The sequence below is a fragment of the Bombina bombina genome, chromosome 2 (assembly GCF_027579735.1).
Source record: "Bombina bombina isolate aBomBom1 chromosome 2, aBomBom1.pri, whole genome shotgun sequence".
In the NCBI taxonomy this organism is placed as follows: domain Eukaryota; kingdom Metazoa; phylum Chordata; class Amphibia; order Anura; family Bombinatoridae; genus Bombina; species Bombina bombina.
In genome coordinates, this window is record NC_069500.1 from 1229363191 (window position 1) to 1229385449 (window position 22259).

The 22259-nt window shown below is 39.5% G+C and overlaps 1 protein-coding gene across 1 annotated transcript in view; it reads left to right on the forward strand.

Moving 5' to 3' along the window:
• CNGA1 (cyclic nucleotide gated channel subunit alpha 1) overlaps positions 1-22259 on the forward strand; it is a 116705-nt gene that overhangs the window by 3622 nt on the left and 90824 nt on the right. The window contains exons 2-3 of the mRNA XM_053700265.1: positions 14253-14372; positions 15570-15686. Of these exons, the coding sequence (XP_053556240.1) occupies positions 14253-14372; positions 15570-15686 (237 nt within the window). The remainder of the gene's footprint in view (positions 1-14252; positions 14373-15569; positions 15687-22259) is intronic.

Here is a 22259-nt window from a genome sequence, read left to right on the forward strand (position 1 = left end):
AGAGTTTTGCAGTCTCTGCCCAGTCCGTAGAGCCTATGTTTGTGTTTGTCCTGATATAAATGTAAAATGGTTCTCCGGGCCCTATCACGGAAATAATTACTGTGTTTATCCTTATATATGTTGTTATTCACAGATTGTATGTTCCCACAATTTCCTAATGCTTGTTAGGCTATAAGGAGTTCGTTCAGATCGAACGGTCTCACTATTATCCTTAAAGCTTATTATTCCTGTTATAACGGTTTGGACATGCTACATTAACTATTCTGTTTTGTCTGAGGTTAACTGGTGCTAATTGTACGTGAGCTATGTGTCCTCCTTGAACTTTGCAGAGTAGGATCCCACCAGTGGATCTGGTTGTCATAGATGACATGGTGCAGCCTTAAAAAAAACCAAAATGAGGAGCAGGAAAATATGTCCTATAAGACTGCCTTGTACAGTTTCACCATGATACAATATTTACTTTATTGTCAACTTATGTGAAACCCTATGTATTTCTGTTTATTTTGCTTGTAAACGTATGTCTTTGCTTACTCAATAAAAAGATCATTTAAAAAAAAAAAATGGACCTTAAACACTAAGGGCCAGATTACAAGTGGATTGCAAATGTTTGTATTCGTATTACGAGTTGAAAGTAAATGCGATCACTTGAGCGCAATAGGGATTTATGTTAGAATGATTGCCACCACTCTGGTTAACTGTTTAGAAAACTAAAAAGTTGCACAAAACACATCAAAATACATTACAAAGTATAAATACACTCATAATAACACTATCTAATAAAAAATATTAAAAAAAAATATTGCACACAAAAATTATAAAAGCTGAAAGATATGAGATCTCAGGTGTTAGGAGAGAAAAAGCAGGCAAATGGTTTTAACTTAGAGATACATATATATACAAGTCTAAAGATGTCTCAGTATGTATGTGTGAGTGTATATATATATATATATATATATATATATATACATATGTATTTATGTATTTATATGTGTATATATGTATTAATGTATTTATATGTGTATATATGTATTTATGTATTTATATGTGTATATATGTATTTACAGACATATATACACATATAAACACATAAATACATATGTACACATATATAAACATATACTGTATATATATAAATGCATTTGAGCCCTTTGAAGTTAAGTAGATGAAAACATGTAAAATCATTTTTATGCAATATTGATAGTTAAAGTGATGGTAGATCCAATCGTTTAACAAACACTAGGATTTACCTTCACTACAAATAAAGGGGATTTTCATTAATCAAACCTGTACAAAAGGGTGCTAAACTCACCCTTTCTGTGCTGATGCACAGTGCTAAATTCAGCGGCTCTGGCTGCCCTGGGCACAACGATCTCATCTACCAATGAGGTGCCGCCTGCATCTCTGAACCAATAGTGGTGCGTGCATACAGAAACCTGTCAGTTGACACGCACGGCTATTGGTTTAGAGGTGCAAACTTCACCTCATTGAAGGAGATTGTTGTGCCGTGGGTGCTGTGGGTAGCTGGAGCCGCAGAATTTAGCACTGTCCAAACACTTGGATTTACCAGCACTTGGACTGTGTATTCACAGTAAATATTTCACATTCCAACGTTCTGCACATAGCAGAATACGTTTTATGTATTTATAAATAGCTATTCATATATATACGTATATATACCCAGACCCAAGAGTCCCGTCCTCTGTCCCTACTTTAGATCTACCTCTCCTAGGGTAGGACCCACTTTGTAGTTTGAAGCCATCCCCATCCCTTAATCTATCCCTCCCTTTTCCTATGCCTCTAGCTAACTCATAACCTAGCTCTTACTGACCGCACCTAATATCCAATTACTACCTCACCTCAGTCTCTCTTCCACCACTACCCTTCTCTACAACCCTCTAACCCTCCCTCTAAGGCTATAACTCCAGCTAGCCACTCTACTAAAAATAAAAATCTGTGACAAATACCTATTTAATAAATGTAAGATACTCTTAAAAAAACAACTCTTCTATCAAAAGACACAAGACAAAATAAATTCACAATGGACAAAGAAATGCATGGAAACACAAGGATAGATAGATTTTTAGTACAAGACAAATAACAAATACAGAGAAAAATAAATCAACACAAAACACTTAGGGAAAAGCATTGTAGGGTTAATGGAATCCCCCCTCAAAGTCAAAGTTTTGTGGAGAAAGAAGGGGAAAAAACACACAGCTAGATTACAAGTTTTGCGTTGTCATGGCATTTTCAGCGTTAAAACAGCACTGCAACTATTACAAGTGTTGTCGGTATAGCTGTACTGCACACCTTTTAGCCTGTACCGCAACGTCAGTCCCGCACACGTTAAAATTACGTTTTTTCATGGGATTCCATAGCGCCGGTATTACGAGTTTTGCGGTTTGCGGCTAAAAAGTGAGCGTTACAGCCTAAAACGACAAGATCTGTAACACCATCTAAAGTCAGCAATTATGAGTTTTACGCTACAAAGCTGTAGCATAAAGCTCATAACTAAACTGCCACAAAGTACACTAACACCCATAAACTACCTATTAACCTAAACCGAGGCCCTCCCGCATCGTCACCACTATACTAAAGTTATTAAACCCTAAACAGCCGCCCTCCCGCATCAAAAACACTATTTAAATATTATTAACACCTAATATGCCGTCCGCCCACACCGCCACTATAATAAATCTATTAACCCCTAAACCGCAAGCCCCCACAACGAAATATACTAAAATAAACTATTATACCCTAAACCGAAAGCCCCCCGACAACGAAAAAAACTAATTTAAACTACTAACTCCTAAACCTAATGACCCCCTAACTTTATATTAAAATTACAATTTCCCTAGCTTAAATTAAAATTTACCTGTCAAATTAAAAAATAATAATTTTAAATTAACAATAAAACTATTATAATTATTAAACTAAAATTAAACTAACTACCAATTAAATAAAACTAAACTACCAATAAAAATCCGAACACTACTCTAAAAATTACAAAAAGTATCTAATTACAAAAACAAACAAACACTAAATTACGAAAAATAACAAAAAATTATCAAAAATAAAAAATAATTATACCTAATCTAATAGCCCTATCAAAATAAAAAAGCCCACCCAAAATAAAAAACCCTAGCCTACAATAAACTACCAATGGCCCTTAAAAGGGCCTTTCGTAGGGCATTGCCTCAAAGATATCAGCTCTTTTACCTGTAAAGAAAAATACAAACACCCCCCCCAACAGTAAAACCCACCACCCAACCAACCCCCCCAAATAAAAAAACTATCTAAAATAACCTAAGCTCCCCATTGCCTTGAAAAGGGCATTTGTATGGGCATTGCCCTTAAAAGGGCATTTAGCTCTTTTACATGCCCAGACCCTAATCTAAAAATAAAACCAACCCAGAAAACCCTTAAAAACACCTAACACTAACCCCCGACGATCCACTTACAGTTCTTGAAGTCCTGCTTGAAGGATCCATCCAGAACCGGAGAAGTCCTCATCCATGCGGCAAGAAGTCTTCATCCAGACGGCCTCTTCTATCTTCATCCAGCCGGTGAAGTCCTCATCCATGCGGCAAAAGTCTTCATCCAGGCGGCCTCTTCGATCTTCATCCAGCCGGCGCGGGTCCATCCTGAAGACATCCGGCGCAGAACATCCTCTTCATACGGTCTCCTCCGTACACTGAATCTTCAATGCAAGGGACGCGATTCAAGATGGCGTCCCTTGCATTCCTATTGGCTGAAAATTTTGAATCAGCCAATAGGAATTAGGGCTGCTAAAATCCTATTGGCTATTCAAATCAGCCAATAGGATTTAAGCAGCTCTCATTCTATTAACTAATTCGAATTAGCCAATAGAATGAGAGTTGTATAAATCCTATTTTTATTTAGGGGGGTTGGTTGGTTGGTTGGGTGGTGGGTTTTACTGTTGGGGGGTGTTTTGTATTTTTTTTACAGGTAAAAGAGCTGATATCTTTGGGGCAATGCCCCACAAAATGCCCTTTTAAGGGCCATTGGTAGTTTATTGTAGGCATGGGGTTTTTCTTATTTTGGGTGGGCTTTTTTATTTTGATAGGGCTATTAGATAAGGTGTAATTCTTTTTTATTTTTGATAATTTGTTTGTTATTTTGTATTTTTTTAAGGGTATTAGAATAGGATTAATTCTTATTTTTTTGGATAATTTTTTTTGTAATGATAGTTTTTTTTTAGTTTTTGTAATGGTAGTTTTTTTTTTATTTTTGGTAATGGTAGTTTTTTTAATTTTTTGTAATGTTGGTTTTTAGTGTAAGATAGTTAGGTTTTATTTCACAGGCAAGTTTGTATTTATTTTAACTAGGTAGTTAGTAAATAGTTAATAACTATTTACTAACTAGTCTACCTAGTTAAAATAAATACAAACTTACCTGGGAAATAAAAATAAAACCTAAGCTAGCTACAATATAACTATTAGTTGGTTATATTGTAGCTATCTTAGGTTTTATTTCACAGGTATTAGGGGTTAATATAGTTTAATTTAGCTTGTTGCAATGTGGGGGGTTGGCGGTTTAGGGGTTAATAAATGTAGTATAGTGGCGGCGATATTGGGAGCAGCAGATTAGGGGTTAATCATTTTATTTAGGTAGCAGCGATATTGGGAGCAGAAGATTAGGGGTTAATAACTGTAGGCAGGCTTCGGCGATGTTGGGTACAGCAGATTAGGGGTGTTTAGATGTAGGGTTTATGTTAGGGTGTTAGGTTTAAACAGTATTTTTATTTCCCCATAGACATCAATGGGGCTGCGTTACCAAACTTTTGTTTCTGCGATCGCAGTTGTTAGGTTTTTTTTGTCGGCTCTCCCCATTGATGTCATTTGAGCCTAGAACTGATATTATGAAGCAGCGTTTAAAATCACTGCTTCATAAACCCTCTATTCCAAGCTGAAGTTGACGGTTGAAAATCACCCCGGAATAATTCGACTGGGGTGATTTACAAGCCCTACTCTCATGCAATTGGTTGCATGAGGCCAGGAAGCGGTATTCCCTTGTGCAATGATAAATATGGGGAACACATTCGCTCCACATTTTGGGATAACGCGTACAGGTTCAATACATGTAAATCCTGTGCTCTTGCAAATTGTTGTTAACGCGCCACTCGTAATCTGGCCCTAAATGTCCTCTAGCTATGATATACATGTTAAAATGTACCTACTAATAGCCTGTAGGCTATGTGATTGAATTTACGTACCCTGACAGACACCCACTCTACTGTGCTTACCCAGCCACAGAGTTGCTGCATTCAGTAGAGAGTCCATCCAGTACTGTATAAAACAGCAGAGGATTTTCTATATGAGCACAACAATGGGGCCAAGCAGGAAGAAATAAGGGACCAGTCCCTGCGACACCTGTGGCAGACTAGTGACCAAAACTCCAGCAGGAGAATTACTTTATACAGCCTTAGTACTATCTTCCTTTAATAGCTGTCTAACGGAAGTAATGGGTCAGAACTTAATTCTAAGACCCCCTTCTAACAAAGAATCTGGAGCATCTAAATTCTTCACTTACTCCTATGAGGCAATGATAAGACTAAAATATCAGATAGGTGAGAGGGATTAAATGTTTCCTCCTAGTGGCCAGGAGTTGAATTGAAGAAGGAAGAAGACCGATCAGGCCCCGTCATGAATAAAGAAGAGGAGCACCGCCGGAGTCAGGTTGGTGAGTACAAACTTCGAGGTTTAGTGTTAGGATTTTTTTGGGGTGGGATTTTTATTTTTAAGCTTAAATTCTTTTCCCTTTTAGGTTTTTTTAGTTTAGGATTTTTTTTAGAATAGGCCTTTGATTTTTTTCCTAAAAGAGCTAAAATCACTTTAGGGCAACCTTTTTTAGATTATTTTTTTATTTTGAATAGGTTTTTGATTTTTTGGGGGGCAGCAAAAGCTCTGTAATTTCTTAAGGGCACTAGTCTACCAAATGCTCTTCTAAGGGCAATGTCCACCCAAATGCCCTTTTCAGGCTATTTTGGGGGGTTATGGGGGGATACTTTTATTTTAGAATAAGGTTGTGATTTTTTAGGTGAAAAAAAGAGGTATGTCATTCTGCTAAGAGCTATTGTTATAGTAACTTTTAGTGTTGGTTTAGGGTTTTTATTTTTTGGGTGTTTTTTTTAAGGGGGCCTTAGTTTGAGTATAAATAAGGCATAACTGTGGGTTTTTATTTTTGGTAGTATTATTTGTTTTCTGTAATGTTTTGTTTTGTTATTTTTTTGTAAATGTAGTGTTTTTTATTTGCTGCAACTTAGGGAGGTGTTATCTTAGAGGTGGGGGGGGTTAGGTGTTAGTTAAGTAGTGTAGGGGTTGTTTGCTTTTGGGGGTTGTGATGGTTTAGGGATTAATAGATTAGGGGGTATTGGCGGTATAGGGGTTAAGTTTTGTAGGAGGTGTTTGTGATGGATTATTGGCGGTTTAGGGGTTAAGTAGTGTAGGGGTTATTGCAGTGGGCTATTGGGGGTATAGGGGTAAATAGGTTAGGAAGTTTATTGCAGTGGGCTATTGGCAGTTTAAGGGATAAGTAGTGTAGGGTTAGTTTGCGGTGGTGGGTTATGTCGGTTTATGGGTACATAGAGAAAATAATAATCAGATATATAGTAAAATATTTTTAAAAATAAAAAGAACAATTTCTTCTATGTGAAGAACATTGGAATGTAAAATATGTATAATTAACTTCCAGTTTAGAACAGCTGTTCTAATGCGGTGTCAGGAACATTGGGCCCCATTGAAGTCTATGTGCAGAAGACACTAACTTGGGTGCAATATCTGAAGTTCTGAATTAAGCGTGCATCGGGTTTCACTTGCACACTAACTTTTTACATTCATCTTGTAATACATGCACTAACCAGCCCGTGCTAAAAGTTTCTTTTGAGCACAATTAGCGCGCAAGGGGAAAAAAACAATTAGCGCGCCACTTGTAATTTGGCAATCTGTAGCAAGCTAGCTAAGGAGACATTAAAGGGACAAAACATCTATTATAAAATGTTTAGTTATATGAAGTAAAACACTATTGTTATATGATATCAATATTTATGTAGAACACTTTTTTATTCAATTTACAGTAGCTCTGAAAGTAGTGACTTCTCATGGCTGCATAGTGACTGCAGCTAGTCTTGTCTTCTACAGAGAAAGCCTGGATTGGCTCCTACAAATAAAGCGTGGGTGGGGTTTGGTTATTGGAAATCATTCAAACTCAATCGGCTAGATTACGAGTTTTGCGTTATGAGCGGTGCGATGCTAACTTGCACGTTATTGTCACTGCTCACTTCCCTACAGTGCTGGTATTACAGGTTTACAAAAACCCGGCATTAACAGGCAAAACTGAGCTCCATACCGCACTCCAATACCAGCGCTGCTGAAAGCTGTGGTGAGCTGGTTTTACGTGCTCGTGCATGATTTCCCCATAGACATCAATGGGGAGAGCCGGCTGAAAAAAAGTCTAACACCTGCAAAAAAGCAGCGTAAAGCTCCGTAACGCAGCCCCATTGATTCCTATGGGAAACAAAATTTACACCTAACACCCTAACATGAACCCCGAGTCTAAACACCCCTAATCTTACACTTATTAACCCCTAATCTGCCGCCCCCAACATCACCGACACCTACATTATACTTATTAAGCCCTAATTTGCCGCTCCGGACATCGCCACCACTATAATAAACATATTAACCCCTAAACCGATGCACTCCCGCATCACAAACACTAGTTAAATATTATTAACCCCTAATCTGCCGCCCCTAACATTGCCGCCACCTATCTAAATTTATTAACCCCTAATCTGCCGCCCCCAACATCGCTGCCACTATACTAAATGTATTAACCCCTAAACCTAAGTCTAACCCTAACACCCCCTAACTTAAATATAATTAAAATAAATCTAAATAAAACTTACTATCATTACCTAAATAATTCCTATTTAAAACTAAATACTTACCTGTAAAATAAACCCTAAGCTAGCTACAATATAACTAATAGTTACATTGTATCTATCTTAGGGTTTATTTTTATTTTACAGGCAAGTTTGTATTTATTTTATCTAGGTAGAATGGTTACTAAATAGTTATTAACTATTTACTAACTACCTAGCTAAAATAAATACAAATTTACCTGTAAAATGAAACCTAACCTGAGTTACACTAACATCTAACCTTACACTACAATTAAATAAATTACATAAATTAAAAACAATTAACTAAATTACAAAAACAAACAAACACTAAATTACACAAAATAAAAAAAGAAATTATCAGATATTTAAACTAATTAGACCTAATCTAATAGCCCTATTAAAATAAAAAAGCCCCCCCAAAATAAAAAAAAACCCTAGCCTAAACTAAACTACCAATAGCCCTTAAAAGGGCCTTTTGTGGGGCATTGCCCCAAAGAAATCAGCTCTTTTACCTGTAAAAAAATAAAAACAACCCCCAACAGTTAAACCCACCACCCATACAACCAACCTCCCAAATAAAATCCTAACTAAAAAACCTATGCTCCCCATTGCCCTGAAAAGGGCATTTGGATGGGCATTGCTCTTAAAAGGACATTTAGCTATTTTTAAAGTGCCCAAACCCTAATCTAAAAATAAAACCCACCCAATAAACCCTTAAAAAAACCTAACACTAACCCCCGAAGATCCACTTAAAGTTTTGAAGACCGGACATCCATCCTCAACGAAGCCAGGAGAAGTCTTCATCCAAGCGGCAAGAAGTCCTCAACGTTTGGATTGGATCAGCCAATAGGATTGAAGCTCAATCCTATTGGCTGATTGCATCAGCCAATAGGATTTTTTCACCTTTAATTCAGATTGGCTGATAGAATTCTATCAGCCAATCGGAATTCAAGGGATGCCATCTTGGATGACATCACTTAAAGAAATCTTCATTCTGGAAGAAGACTTCGATAGAAGAGGATGCTCCACGCCGGATGTCTTGAAGATGGACCTGCTCCGCGCCGGATGGATGAATATAGAAGATGCCGTCTGGATGAAGACTTCTCCCCGTCTGGAGGACCACTTCTGTCGGCTTGGATGAAGACTTCTCCCGGCTTCATTAAGGACTTCTTGCAGCTTGGAAGAAGACTTCTCCCGGCTTCGTTGAGGATGGATGTCCGGTCTTCAAAACTGTAAGTCGATCTTCGGGGGTTAGTGTTAGTTTTTTTTAAGGGTTTATTGGGTGGGTTTTATTTTTAGATTAGGGTTTGGGCACTTGAAAAAGAGCTAAATGCCCTTTTAAGGGCAATGCCCATCCAAATGCCCTTTTCAGGGCAATGGGGAGCTTAGGTTTCTTTAGTTAGGATTTTATTTGGAGGGTTGGTTGTGTGGGTGGTGGGTTTAACTGTTGGGGGGGTTGTTTGTATATTTTTTACAGGTAAAAGAGCTGATTTCTTTGGGGCAATGCCCTGCAAAAGGCCCTTTTAAGGGCTATTGGTAGTTTAGTTTAGGCTAGAGTGTTTTTTTTATTTTGGGGGGCTTTTTTATTTCGATAGGGATATTAGATTAGGTGTAATTAGTTTAAATATCTGATCATTTCTTTTTTTATTTTGTGTAATTTAGTGGGGTTTTTTTTTGTAATTTAGGTAATTGTATTTAATTTAGGTAATTGTATTTAATTTAGGTAATTGATTTAATTGTAATGTAAGGTTAGATGTTAGTGTAAGACAGGTTAGGTTTTATTTCACAGGTAATTTTTTTTTATTTTAGCTAGGTAGTTAGTAAATAGTTAATAACTATTTACTAACTAGTCTACCTAGTTAAAATAAATACAAACTTGCCTGTGAAATAAAAATAAAACCTAAGCTAGATACAATGTAACTATTAGTTATATTGTAGCTAGCTTAGGGTTTATTTTATAGGTAAGTATTTAGTTTTAAATAGGAATTATTTCGTTATTAATAGTAGGTTTTGTTTAGATTTATGTTAATTATATTAAAGTTAGGGGGTGTTAGGGTTAGATTTAGGGTTAGGTTTAGGGGTTGATATGTTTATTATAGTGGCGGCGATGTCCGGAGTGGCAGATTAGGGGTTAATAATTTTATTTTACTGTTTGCGATGCGGGAGGGCCTCGGTTTAGGGGTTAATAGGTAGTTTATGGGTGTTAGTGTACTTTTTAACACTTTAGTTATGAGTTTTATGCTACAGCTTTATAGCATAAAACTCATAACTACTGACTTTAGATTGCGTTACGAATCTTGCGGTATAGGCTGTACCACTCACTTTTTGGCCTCCCAGAAAAAGCTTGTAATATCGGCGTTATGGAAGTCCCATTGAAAAAAGACTTTATGCAAATTACTTAAGCTAATTTGCATTACGGCCAAAAAAGTGTGCGGTACAGCTTTTTTGACAAGACTTGTAATAGCAACGGTAGTGAAAAAGCAGCGTTATAACCCAAAACGCTGCTTTTTTACTCATAACACAAAACTCGTAATCTAGCCGATTGTTAATTAGTTAAAAAAATTGATTAAATGTTATTCTATAGCAAGTCAATTGAAATTATTTACATACAAACATAGTTGCCAAAAGTTTCCAGGGACAGTCCCTGGATTTTGTTGTATGTCCCTGGATTTTTGGCCCTGGAAATGTCCCCTCCAGGAGATTTGGAGAGCTGCAGCTGAGCTGGGGCAGGTGTGACACAAGTTAATGGGGAGGAGCTGCCAGTGAGGCTGTGTGTGCAGCAAGTTTTCCGCTTGATCACTCAGAGCAGTTCTAGGCAGGGACTCCTTGCTGCATCTTCTATGATCAATGTTTAAAGTGCCACAAATCAGAAGAAACAAAAACTTACAAACAGCTCCTCCACACTAATGCAAGATTGCTTCTATTCTAAATCTATTCTAATGGTCTTTTGGAAGAATTAATGACTGATAGTAAAAGTATTGTAAATATATGTGTACATGTATTATTTGTTTAAATTAGACACTTTACTAAATTTTGACTACTGATGCAGACTATTTTCCATTTACTGGTACAAATTCTACAGTAAATAAAAAAAAATTATTCTTTAACATTTTTAAAAGTCTGTTTTTGCATATTGCTTTACTTTATGTAACACATCTTCCTATGACGTCTCTAACTGTGATGTCTAAATATAAAAAATGACTGCAAATTAGGAAATTCAAAGTTGGCAGGATTGTGCTTTCTATGTTTAGCAGATCTCTTTATTTGCAATACCGTGCTGCCTAAGAAGCTTTACCTCTAATTAAAATGGTATACATAAATATTTTTGTATTGCTGTGTTATTAACCCTCTACTGGTTAGATAGCCATATCATTTGCTACCTCTTGTGCCCAATATTTGTGTCATGGTAACTGTATAACCCCAAACACTCACAGAAAGAGAATCACTGTACCTGTTGCAATCTGTGCTGCACAGAGATTGGTTCAACCTGTGTGAGGTCCGTGTCTTGTCCATCTTTGTGCATTCTACCCAGTGTGCCAGTATCCTACTCTGAAGGTCCTCTTCTCTCAACCTCTGTCACCTGCTGTTTATCTGCCTGTACTTCTACTAATTCCCTAGGCTTTAGGCCTAAAACACAGCAACATGCTGAAGGAAAATGGAACGTGAGCTCCACTAACCTACGTGGCAAAAAGCAGGTATTGCAAGCCAGTAAAGATACAGGTGCTTTACTTTGCATTGAATCTCATCCAGCTAAACCACTTTCTAAGAGGCCTTTTACTATAAAACCCAGCAACTCACTTTAATCAGTGCTTGGACATTGCTGCACATAGTGTCTGTGTTTCCTAGCAATCTGTTTCCTTATACCCTCTTTGTTTCTTGATTCCTGACCCCTGGCTTTAGGGTTGCCGCCCGTCCTTTAAAATACAGGTTACACATGCTGCAGGGTGTGCAGGGATGAATATGAATAGTGCGTCCCTCTCCCACCCTTCACTGTTCCAGAGATCCCACCCTTCAAAAACTCATTTCAGGGAGGTGGCTTCACCTGCTACTGCACCGCCACCCCCCACCCCAAGTTATATATTGGACACCTTGAAACCCTAAATAAGATAGGGACTTATCATTAAAGTAGCTTCCCACTGAAGTCACATTAATTTATCTTATCTAGGAATGTTACTAGTGTATATATATGATTATATATAGGTCTGAAATTTGCAAAAGCTTCACCAGAAGGTAGAAATGAATTGAGGTTCTATGTCAGAGACAATATTTATGGGTAGACCATGTAGCCGTACCACATGTAACAGAAAAAGAGTGGACAATTATTGGGCTGTAGGTGAGAGAGAGAGAGAGAGAGAGAGAGAGAGAGAGAAAGTGTTTTTGGTAAAATATATATCTATACATAAATATATAGATGATTATATATAGGTCTGAAACACAGTCAAACTCGTGTGTGATCAGATGGTGTGACAGGAGTAGACGAACACTAAGCTGAGTGTCAGCTCTTAGTGATTTATATTACCAGGAGGAGCAAAGGTCATGAAAAGCAGAAATCTTGACAATGATAGCAGTGCCTGAACAAGTAGCTTCCCAATGAAGTCACATTAAAAAAGTAGCTTTATTGCACAACCACATACAACAAACCTATTTTCCAGTGATCGTACGCTTGTTGAATGCTTAAATATTTTAGAATACGAAGTTTAATTACGTGCAGTAAATAAGGTAGTATTTGTGTTTTATTTTATTAAAATCAGTGGGGGCTTTTTGGTTACTGGTGCATGCTTTGAGGGTTCTATAACATCCCAGCAACTAAAGGCATTCCTTAAAGAAACACTTTTACGGATTTGGGCCACATTGGATCATGGTACTTGGAGTTTCAGGGAGATTGCATTCCATTTGCTGGCATCAGGGAGCCGCTATTACAATCAGGGAGACTCCCTGAACTTCAGGGAGAGTTAGGATGTCTGCTGTTCACCGCCATCTTAGGTACTGGTAGACAGTCTGCCAGTATGTAGTTTTGTTTTTTTTAATTTGTGTTATTTCCTGATCTTCGCAAACAGCTCTTAAACCCTCTCCCTCCCACTAGTGGTGGCCACCTTGGGTATTGGCAGCTGTCTGCCAGCACCCAGTTTATATGTATTTATTATTTTATCTTATTTTTCTGTAGTGTAGTGGTGTCAGCAATGTTGCAAATGAGTCATTACCAAATGATACAAGAACCGTAGGTCCTTTGAGCAAGCGCTGTTTTTTAAATGCTGGGACACAGAGCATACTTACTTACACTCTCAACACTTCTAGAAGCATGTTTGTTAATGCATGAATTGCAAAAATGCTAGTAGTCAAAACTGAAATGTACCCATGTGCATTTGTGTTTGGGCTGTAATATCCCTTTAGACCGACCTTGGGAGTGGTGTAGCTTTTATCCACACCAGTTGCCATTGCTTTTTTTTATTGCACTGGTTATGTAGATTTCCCTTAAAGGGAGAGTCTAGTCAAAATTAAACTTTCGTGATTCAGATAGGGCATTCCATTTTTAACAACTTTCCAATTTACTTTTATCATCAAATTTGCTTTGTTCTCTTGGTATTCTATGTTGAAAGCTAAACCAAGGTAGGCTCATATGCTAATTTCTAAGCCCTTGAAGGCTGCCTCTTATCTCAGGGCATTTTGACAGTTTTTCACAGTTAGAGGGCATTAGTTCATGTGTGCCATATTGATAACATTGTGCTCACGCACGTTGAGTTACCTAGGAGTTAGCACTGATTGGCTAAAATGCATGTCTGTCAAAAGAACTGAAATAAGGGGGCAGTCTGCAGGTTGTTATATACAAGGTAATCACAGAGGAAAAAATTATATTAATATAACCGTGTTGGTTATGCAAAACTGAGGAATGGGTAATAAAAGGATTATCTGTCTTTTTAAACAATAAAATTTCAGGAGTAGACTGTCCTTTTAATCTGTGCCTTCTGCATTATTTTGACTCACCTATTTATATCTCTATTTATTTATTTTATTTGTAATTTTAATATTAAAAATGTTGTCTAAATGACAAGGAGACACAATTTTACTTTGATATGTTTATATCCACTAAGAGCCAACCAGTGTTATAAATATTATAAGCTGTTAAAAGTAAATGTTTAAATTCTAATTAAATGGCAATATAAATGTTATCAAATATATTTAATCACATTATATTATATAAATATGCTGATTGTTATTCTACTCAAGATGTAAAATAATATGCAATTAACTTCCATAGAGGAAGAAAAAATATTTCTACAAGGGAACTAAACTGATTTTCCCTGAGTGAAAATATGTTAATTTGTATTTTCAGTGAACAGAAATTGAAAATGGCGGGAATAATCAACACTCATCACACATATGGGACCATCCCCAGAGTATCAATACAAGACATGGATGAAGAAATAGTAAAAATGGAAAATGGAGAATGCAGGTGAGTACAGAATCATCTCTGTAACTTGAGGGATACATTAAAAATGGTATCATAAAATGCATCTACAGAAATCCCTATAAACTTAAGGTGAAGGTCCATTTTAATGAATTAGTGCCCAGTTTTTAATAAACCTATTAAAAACAAGGGCACTTTAATTAATCAAAATTGACATTTCACTGTTTTCTTCAAAAACTTACCTTTTAATCCTGGCAGCCTCTCCAGCACTTCCTCCGCCCGTCACAAGCCGTCTTCTCGGGTCCAAAATGACGAATCCGGCTTCCTCCAACACAGCGTTGCATCAGGCCAGGCTTCCTCCAACACAGCGTTGCATCAGGCCAAGATTCCCCCGAGGGGGGGGAGCTGTGATTGGAGGAAGCCTGATTCGTCATTTCAGACATCTGCAGAGGCTTCCGACAGTGTTAGGAAGATAGTGTAGGTGTAGTTACAGTTAAGATACACAGGCATTATTTGAAGTGTACACAGTCTGAGTAGAAAGTGCTGACAAGTGGCGATTTTGAGGGACTTTTGCTGAAGTCGAGATACCTATTATATCCTATAGGAGGCACATCGCCACTCGTCGACACTTCGTGGGTCTGTCGCCGTTTATTCATATATATAATTATCAGATGTTTTAAATATAGAGGCCTCAGAATCATGAAACTTTAACTACCACATCCCTTTAAATATTGACCTGTGTGCAATTAACAATTTCATATGACTCTAATTAATTGTTTAACTAACAAGTATTAATCTTCAAAACTGGGCATGTGCATTTGGACTATTCGTTAGGAAATGATTGTTGAATATGGCCACCGTTAGCAGAATTTGGCTATTTTCCGAGCCGGATTTCTTCTTGTGAAAGTACAATACCCTAAGGTCTGGATTTGCACAGGTCTTAATGTGTTGCACTTTCACAGGAAGAAATCCAGCCCCGAAATAGCTGAATGCTGCTGGCGGCGGCCATATTCGGCATTGATTTCCTAATGCAGAGTTTGAATGCACAAACGTACTCCAAACACTTCAATGATAAAAAGCATTTATATGATCATGTTTTGTTTTGTGTACAAATCTCATAGATTAAGATACAAAAACTTACACAAAACAGCTACACAAACAGCCAAGAAATGCTACTTAAAGCAGGCAAAATGCACTGGTGTTGATAAAGATATCTTTTTTATGTCTTTTGCTTTATGGCAGAGTTTTAAGTAAGCAAGAAGAAAGCCTGTGTGCATTACAGACAGCTGAAAGTGGAAAATGCTACAGTATATTCACAAGCAAAAACCGAATTCACGCAGTCACTGGAACACTGCACAGGTATATTCAGTTGCTGTTTATACTATCTGCCATATGTAATACTTTATTAGGGTTATTGGATGCAAAACTGATTAAAGGGACAGTGTACTGTAACATTTTCTCCACATTAATGTGTTCCCAATTATCTATTTTACCTGCCATCCTACTTTACCTCATCATTTGAAATATCTGAGTTTGCCTGTTAAAACCACCACTTCTACTGAAAATATGAATACTTTTGTATTTTCTAAAGAAAAGCTATGTAAACAAAAGTCAACAGTAGTCGAGTGGGGGTGGAAGTGACAGATACTAATATATCAATTTTCAATTGTTCTAAGTATCAGCCTTTGTGTATAGAAAAATAGATGAGATAAGGAGGCATGTGTCTATAGAGAAAAAGAGTAAGCCTGCTCTTTCTGCAAGCTCAGCCTATTTTAATAGGTTGTGTTTTCAATTAACAAAACCAGTTATTTCCTATTATAAAACAAAACTAAAAGAGCAATTTCCATAAATGTTATACTCTGCAGCTAGTACGTTGGGAACATATTAATGTGAAGCCAATTTTAAAGTACAATGTCCCTTTAAAATTATATATATATATATATATATATATATACTAGTCCTAAAGCCCGTTCATACGGGCCATTTTTTGCAGTACAGCGGTCCCACCCCTTGCGCTCTCTCCCACCCCCCTCTCTTTTGCGCTCTCTCCCCCCTATCTTTTGCTCTCTCTCCCCCCTCTCTTTTGCACTCTCTCCCCCTCTCTTTTGCGGTCTCTCTCCCCCTTTCTCTTTTGCTGTCTCTATCCCCCCTCTCTTTTGCTGTCTCTGTCCCCCCTCTCTTTTGCTGTCTCTCTCCCCCCTCTCTTTTGCTGTCTCTCTCCCCCTTCTCTTTTGCTCTCTCTCTCCTCTTCTCTTTTGCGCTCTCTCCCCCCCTCTCTTTTGCTGTCTCTGTCCCCCCTCTCTTTTGCTGTCTCTCTCCCCCCTCTCTTTTGCTGTCTCTGTCCCCCCTCTCTTTTGCTGTCTCTCTCCCCCTCTCTTTTGCTGTCTCTCTCCCCCTCTCTCTTGTGCTGTCTCTCTCCCCCCTCTCTTTTGCTGTCTCTCTCCCCCCTCTCTTTTGCTGTCTCTCTCCCCCCTCTCTTTTGCTGCCTCTCTCCCCCTTCTCTTTTGCTCTCTCTCTCCTCTTCTCTTTTGCGCTCTCTCCCCCCTCTCTTTTGTGCTCTCTCTCCCCTTCTCTTTTGCGCTCTCTCCCCCTCTCTTTTGCGCTCCCTCCCCCTCTCTTTTGCGCTCTCTCTCTCCCCATCTCTTTTGCATTCTCTCTCTCCCCATCTCTTTTGCGCTCTCTCTCCCCCCTCTCTTTTGTGCTCTCTCTCCCCCTCTCTTTTGCGCTCTCTCTCTCCCCCTCTCTTTTGCGCTCTCTCTCTCTCCCCCATCTCTTTTGCGCTCTCTCCCCATCTCTTTTGCGCTCTCTCCCTCCTCTCTTCCCTCTCTTTTGCGTGCTTTCTCCCCCTCTCTTTTGCGCTCTCTCTCCCCTCTCTTTTGCATTCTCTATCCCCTCTCTTTGGCGCTCTCTCACCCCCCTTTCTTTTGCGCTCCCTCTCCCCTTCTCTTTTGCGCTCTCTCTCCCCCTCTCTTTCCCCCCTCTCTTTTGCGCTCTCTCTCCCCCCTCTCTTTTGCGCTCTCTCTCCCCCCTCTTTTGCGCTCTCTCTTTCCCCCCTCTCTTTTGCGCTCTCTCTCCCCCTCTCTTTTGCGCTCTCCATCCCTCTCTTTTGCGCTCTCCCCCCTCTTTTTTGCTGTCTCTATCCCCTCTCTTTTGCTGTCTCTCACCCCCCTCTCTTTTGCTGTCTCTATCCCCCCTCTCTTTTGCTGTCTCTCTCACCTCTCTCTTTTGCTGTCTCTCTCCCCCCTCTCTTTTGCTGTCTCTCTCCCCCTCTCTTTTGCTGTCTCTCTCCCCCCTCTCTTTCTCTTGTAAGGTGTATCCAGTCCACGGATCAGTCATTACTTGTGGGATATTCTCCTTCCCAACAGGAAGTTGCAAGAGGATCACCCACAGCAGAGATGCTATATAGCTCCTCCCCTAACTGCCATATCCAGTCATTCTCTTGCAACTCTCAACAAGCATGGAGGTAGTAAGAGGAAAGTGGTGAAATGTAGCTGTTATCTTGCTTCAATCAAAAGTTTGTTTTTTTTAAATGGTACCGGAGTTGTACTATTTTGTCCCAGGCAGAAAAATAGAAGAATCTGCCTGTGATTTCTATGATCTTAGCAGGTTGTAACTATCCATTGCTGTTCTCACACTTGACTGAAGAGAGAGGTAACTTCAGCGGGGGAATGGCGTGCAGGTTATCCTGCTATGAGGTATGTGCAGTTAAGATTTTTTCTAGAAGATGTGAATGTTAGAAAATGCTGCTGATACCAAATTTGTGTAAGGTAAGCCTGAATACAGTGATTTAATAGCGACTGATATCATGCTTACTTTCTGAGGTAATACTCTTTTATATTTACAATATAAAATGTTTGCTGGCATGTTTAAACGTTTTTATATATACTTTGGTGATAAAACTTTATTGGGGCCTAGTTTATTCCACATGGCTATCTTAAATTTGCCTAGAAACAGTTTCCTGAGGCTTTCCACTGTGTTACTATGAGTGGGAGGGGCCTAATTTAGCGCTTTTTTGCACAGTAACTTTTACAGACTGAGATATCCAGCTTCCTCCAGGAGTCCCCTGAATGCTATAGGACATCTCTAAAGGGCTCTTAGACTTTCCAAAATCATTTGTTGGGGAAGGTAGGCCCACAGCAAGGCTGTGGCAGTTGGTGTGACTGTTAAAAAACGTTTATATCGTTTTTTTTAATCTGTTTTTTGAACTAAGGGGTTAATCATCCATTTGCAAGTGGGTGCAATGCTCTGTTAGCTTATTATGCACACTGTAAAAATTTTGTTTGATTTACTGCCTTTATTCACTGTTTTTCAAATTCTGACAAAATTTGTTTCTCTTAAAGGCACAGTACGGTTTCTTATATTTGCTTGTTAACTTGATTTAAAGTGTTTTCCAAGCTTGATAGTCTCATTGCTAGTCTGTACAAACATGTCTGACATAGAGGAAACTCCTTGTTCATTATGTTTAAAAGCCATTGTGGAACCCCCTCTTAGAATGTGTACCAAATCTACTGATTTCACTTTAAGCAATAAAGATCATATTCTGTCTTTAAAAAAATTATCACCAGAGGAATCTGACGAGGGGGAAGTTATGCCAACTAACTCTCCCCATGTGTCAGATCCTTTGACTCCCTCTCAAGGGACTCACACTCAAATGGCGCCAAGTACATCTAGGGCACCCATAGCGGTTACTTTACAAGACATGGCGGCAGTCATGGATAATACACTGTCAGCGGTATTAGCCAGACTACCTGAATTTAGAGGAAAGCAAGATAGCTCTGGAGTTAGACGAAATACAGAGTATACTGACGCTTTAAGAGCTATGTCTGATACTGCCTCACAATATGCAGAAGCTGAATAAGGAGAGCTTCTTTCTGTGGGTGATGTTTCTGACTCAGGGAAGATGATGCAACCTGATTCTGATATTTCTACATTTAAATTTAAGCTTGAACACCTCCGTGTGTTACTCAGGGAGCTTTTAGCTGCTCTGAATGACTGTGATACAATTGCAGTACCAGAGAAATTGTGTAGACTGGATAAATACTATGCAGTGCCGGTGTGCACTGATGTTTTTCCAATACCTAAAAGGTTTACAGAAATTATTACTAAGGAATGGGATAGACCAGGTGTGCCTTTTCTCCCCCTCCTATTTTTTAGAAAAATGTTTCCAATAGACGCCACCACACGGGACTTATGGCAGACAGTTCCTAAGGTGGAGGGAGCAGTTTCTACTCTAGCAAAGCGTACTACTATCCCTGTCGAGGACAGTTGTGCTTTCTTAGATCCAATGGATAAAAAGTTAGAGGGTTACCTTAAGAAAATGTTTATTCAACAAGGTTTTATCCTACAGCCCCTTGCATGCATTGCTCCTGTCACTGCTGCTGCGGTGTTCTGGTTTGAGTCTTTGGAAGAGGCTTTACAGGTAGCGACTCCATTGGATGACATACTTGACAAGCTTAGAGCACTTAAGCTAGCCAATTCTTTTGTTTCTGATGCTATTGTTCATTTTACTAAACTAACGGCTAAGAATTCTGGTTTTGCTATCCAGGCGCGCAGAGCACTATGGCTTAAATCATGGTCAGCTGACGTTACTTCAAAGTCTAAGCTGCTTAACATTCCCTTCAAGGGGCAGACCCTATTCGGGCCTGGTTTGAAGGAGATTATTGCTGATATCACTGGAGGAAAAGGTCATGCCCTTCCTCAGGATAGGTCCAAATCAAGGGCCAAACAGTCTAATTTTCGTGCCTTTCGAAACTTCAAGGCAAGTGCGGCATCAACTTCCTCTAATGCAAAACAAGAGGGAACTTTTGCTCAGTCCAAGACGGTCTGGAGACCTAACCAGGCCTGGAACAAAGGTAAGCAGGCCAAAAAGCCTGCTGCTGCCTCTAAGACAGCATGAAGGTACAGCCCCCTATCCGGTAACGGATCTAGTAGGGGGCAGACTTTCGCTCTTCGCCCAGGCGTGGGCAAGAGATGTCCAGGATCCCTGGGCGTTGGAAATTATATCACAGGGATATCTTCTGGACTTCAAGGCTTCCCCCCCAAAAGGGAGATTTCACCTTTCACAATTATCTACAAACCTGATAAAGAGAGAGGCATTCTTACACTGTGTACAAGACTTCCTAGTTATGGGAGTGATCCATCCAGTTCCAAAGGAGGAACAGGGACAGGGATTTTACTCAAACCTGTTTGTGGTTCCCAAACAAAGAGGGAACCTTCAGACCAATTTTGGATCTAAAGATCTTAAACAAATTCCTCAGAGTTGCATCATTCAAGATAAAGACTATTCGTACCATCCTACCTATGATCCAGGAGGGTCAATACATGACTCCAGTGGATTTAAAGGATGCTTATCTTCACATTCCGATACACAAAGATCATCATCAGTTTCTCAGGTTTGCCTTCCAAGACAGGCATTACCAGTTTGTAGCTCTTCCCTTTGGATTAGCTACAGCCCCAAGAATTTTTACGAAGGTTCTGGGGTCGCTTCTGGCGGTCCTAAGGCCGCGGGGCATAGCAGTGGCCCCTTATTTAGATGACATCCTGATTCAGGCGTCAAACTTCCAAATTGCCAAGTCTCATACGGACATAGTGTTGGCATTTCTGAGGTTGCATGGGTGGAAGGTGAACGAGGAAAAGAGTTCTCTATCCCCCCTCACAAGAGTTTCCTTCCTAGGGACTCTGATAAATTCTGTAGAAATGAAAATTTACCTGATGGAGTCCAGGTTATCAAAACTTCTAAATTCCTGCCGTGTTCTTTATTCCATTCCTTGCCCTTCGGTGGCTCAGTGCATGGAAGTAATCGGCTTAATGGTAGCGGCAATGGACATAGTGCCGTTTGCACGCCTACATCTCAGACCGCTGCAACTCTGCATGCCCAGTCAGTGGAATGGGGATTACACAGATTTGTCCCCTCTACTAAATCTGAATCAAGAGACCAGTGATTCTCTTCTCTGGTGGCTATCTCGGGTCCATCTGTCCAAAGGTATGACCTTTCGCAGGCCAGATTGGACAATTGTAATGACAGATGCCAGCCTTCTAGGTTGGGGTGCAGTCTGGAACTCCCTGAAGGCTCAGGGATCGTGGACTCAGGATGAGTCACTCCTTCCAATAAACATTCTGGAACTAAGAGCAATATTCAATGCTCTTCAGGCTTGGCCTCAGCTAGCGACAATGAGGTTCATCAGATTTCAGTCGGACAACATCACGACTGTGGCTTACATCAACCATCAAGGGGGAACAAGGAGTTCCCTAGCGATGTTAGAAGTCTCAAAGATAATTCGCTGGGCGGAGATTCACTCTTGCCACCTATCAGCTATCCATATCCCAGGTGTAGAGAACTGGGAGGCGGATTTTCTAAGTCGACAGACTTTTCATCCGGGGGAGTGGGAACTCCATCCGGAGGTGTTTGCACAATTGGTTCATTGTTGGGGCAAACCAGAACTGGATCTCATGGCGTCTCGCCAGAACGCCAAGCTTCCTTGTTACGGATCCAGGTCCAGGGACCCCAAGATAACGCTGATAGATGCTCTAGCAGCGCCTTGGTCCTTCAACCTGGCTTATGTGTTTCCACTGTTTCCTCTGCTCCCTCGTCTGATTGCCAAAATCAAGCAGGAGAGAGCATCAGTGATCTTGATAACGCCTGCGTGGCCACGCAGGACTTGGTATGCAGATCTGGTGGACATGTCATCCTTTCCACCATGGACTCTGCCGCTGAGACAGGACCTTCTACTTCAAGGTCCTTTCAACCATCCAAATATAATTTCTCTGAGGCTGACTGCCTGGAGATTGAACGCTTGATTTTATCAAAGCGTGGTTTCTCCGAGTCAGTCATTGATACCTTAATTCAGGCACGAAAGCCTGTCACCAGGAAAATCTACCATAAGATATGGCGTAAATATCTTTATTGGTGGGAATCCAAGGGCTACTCATGGA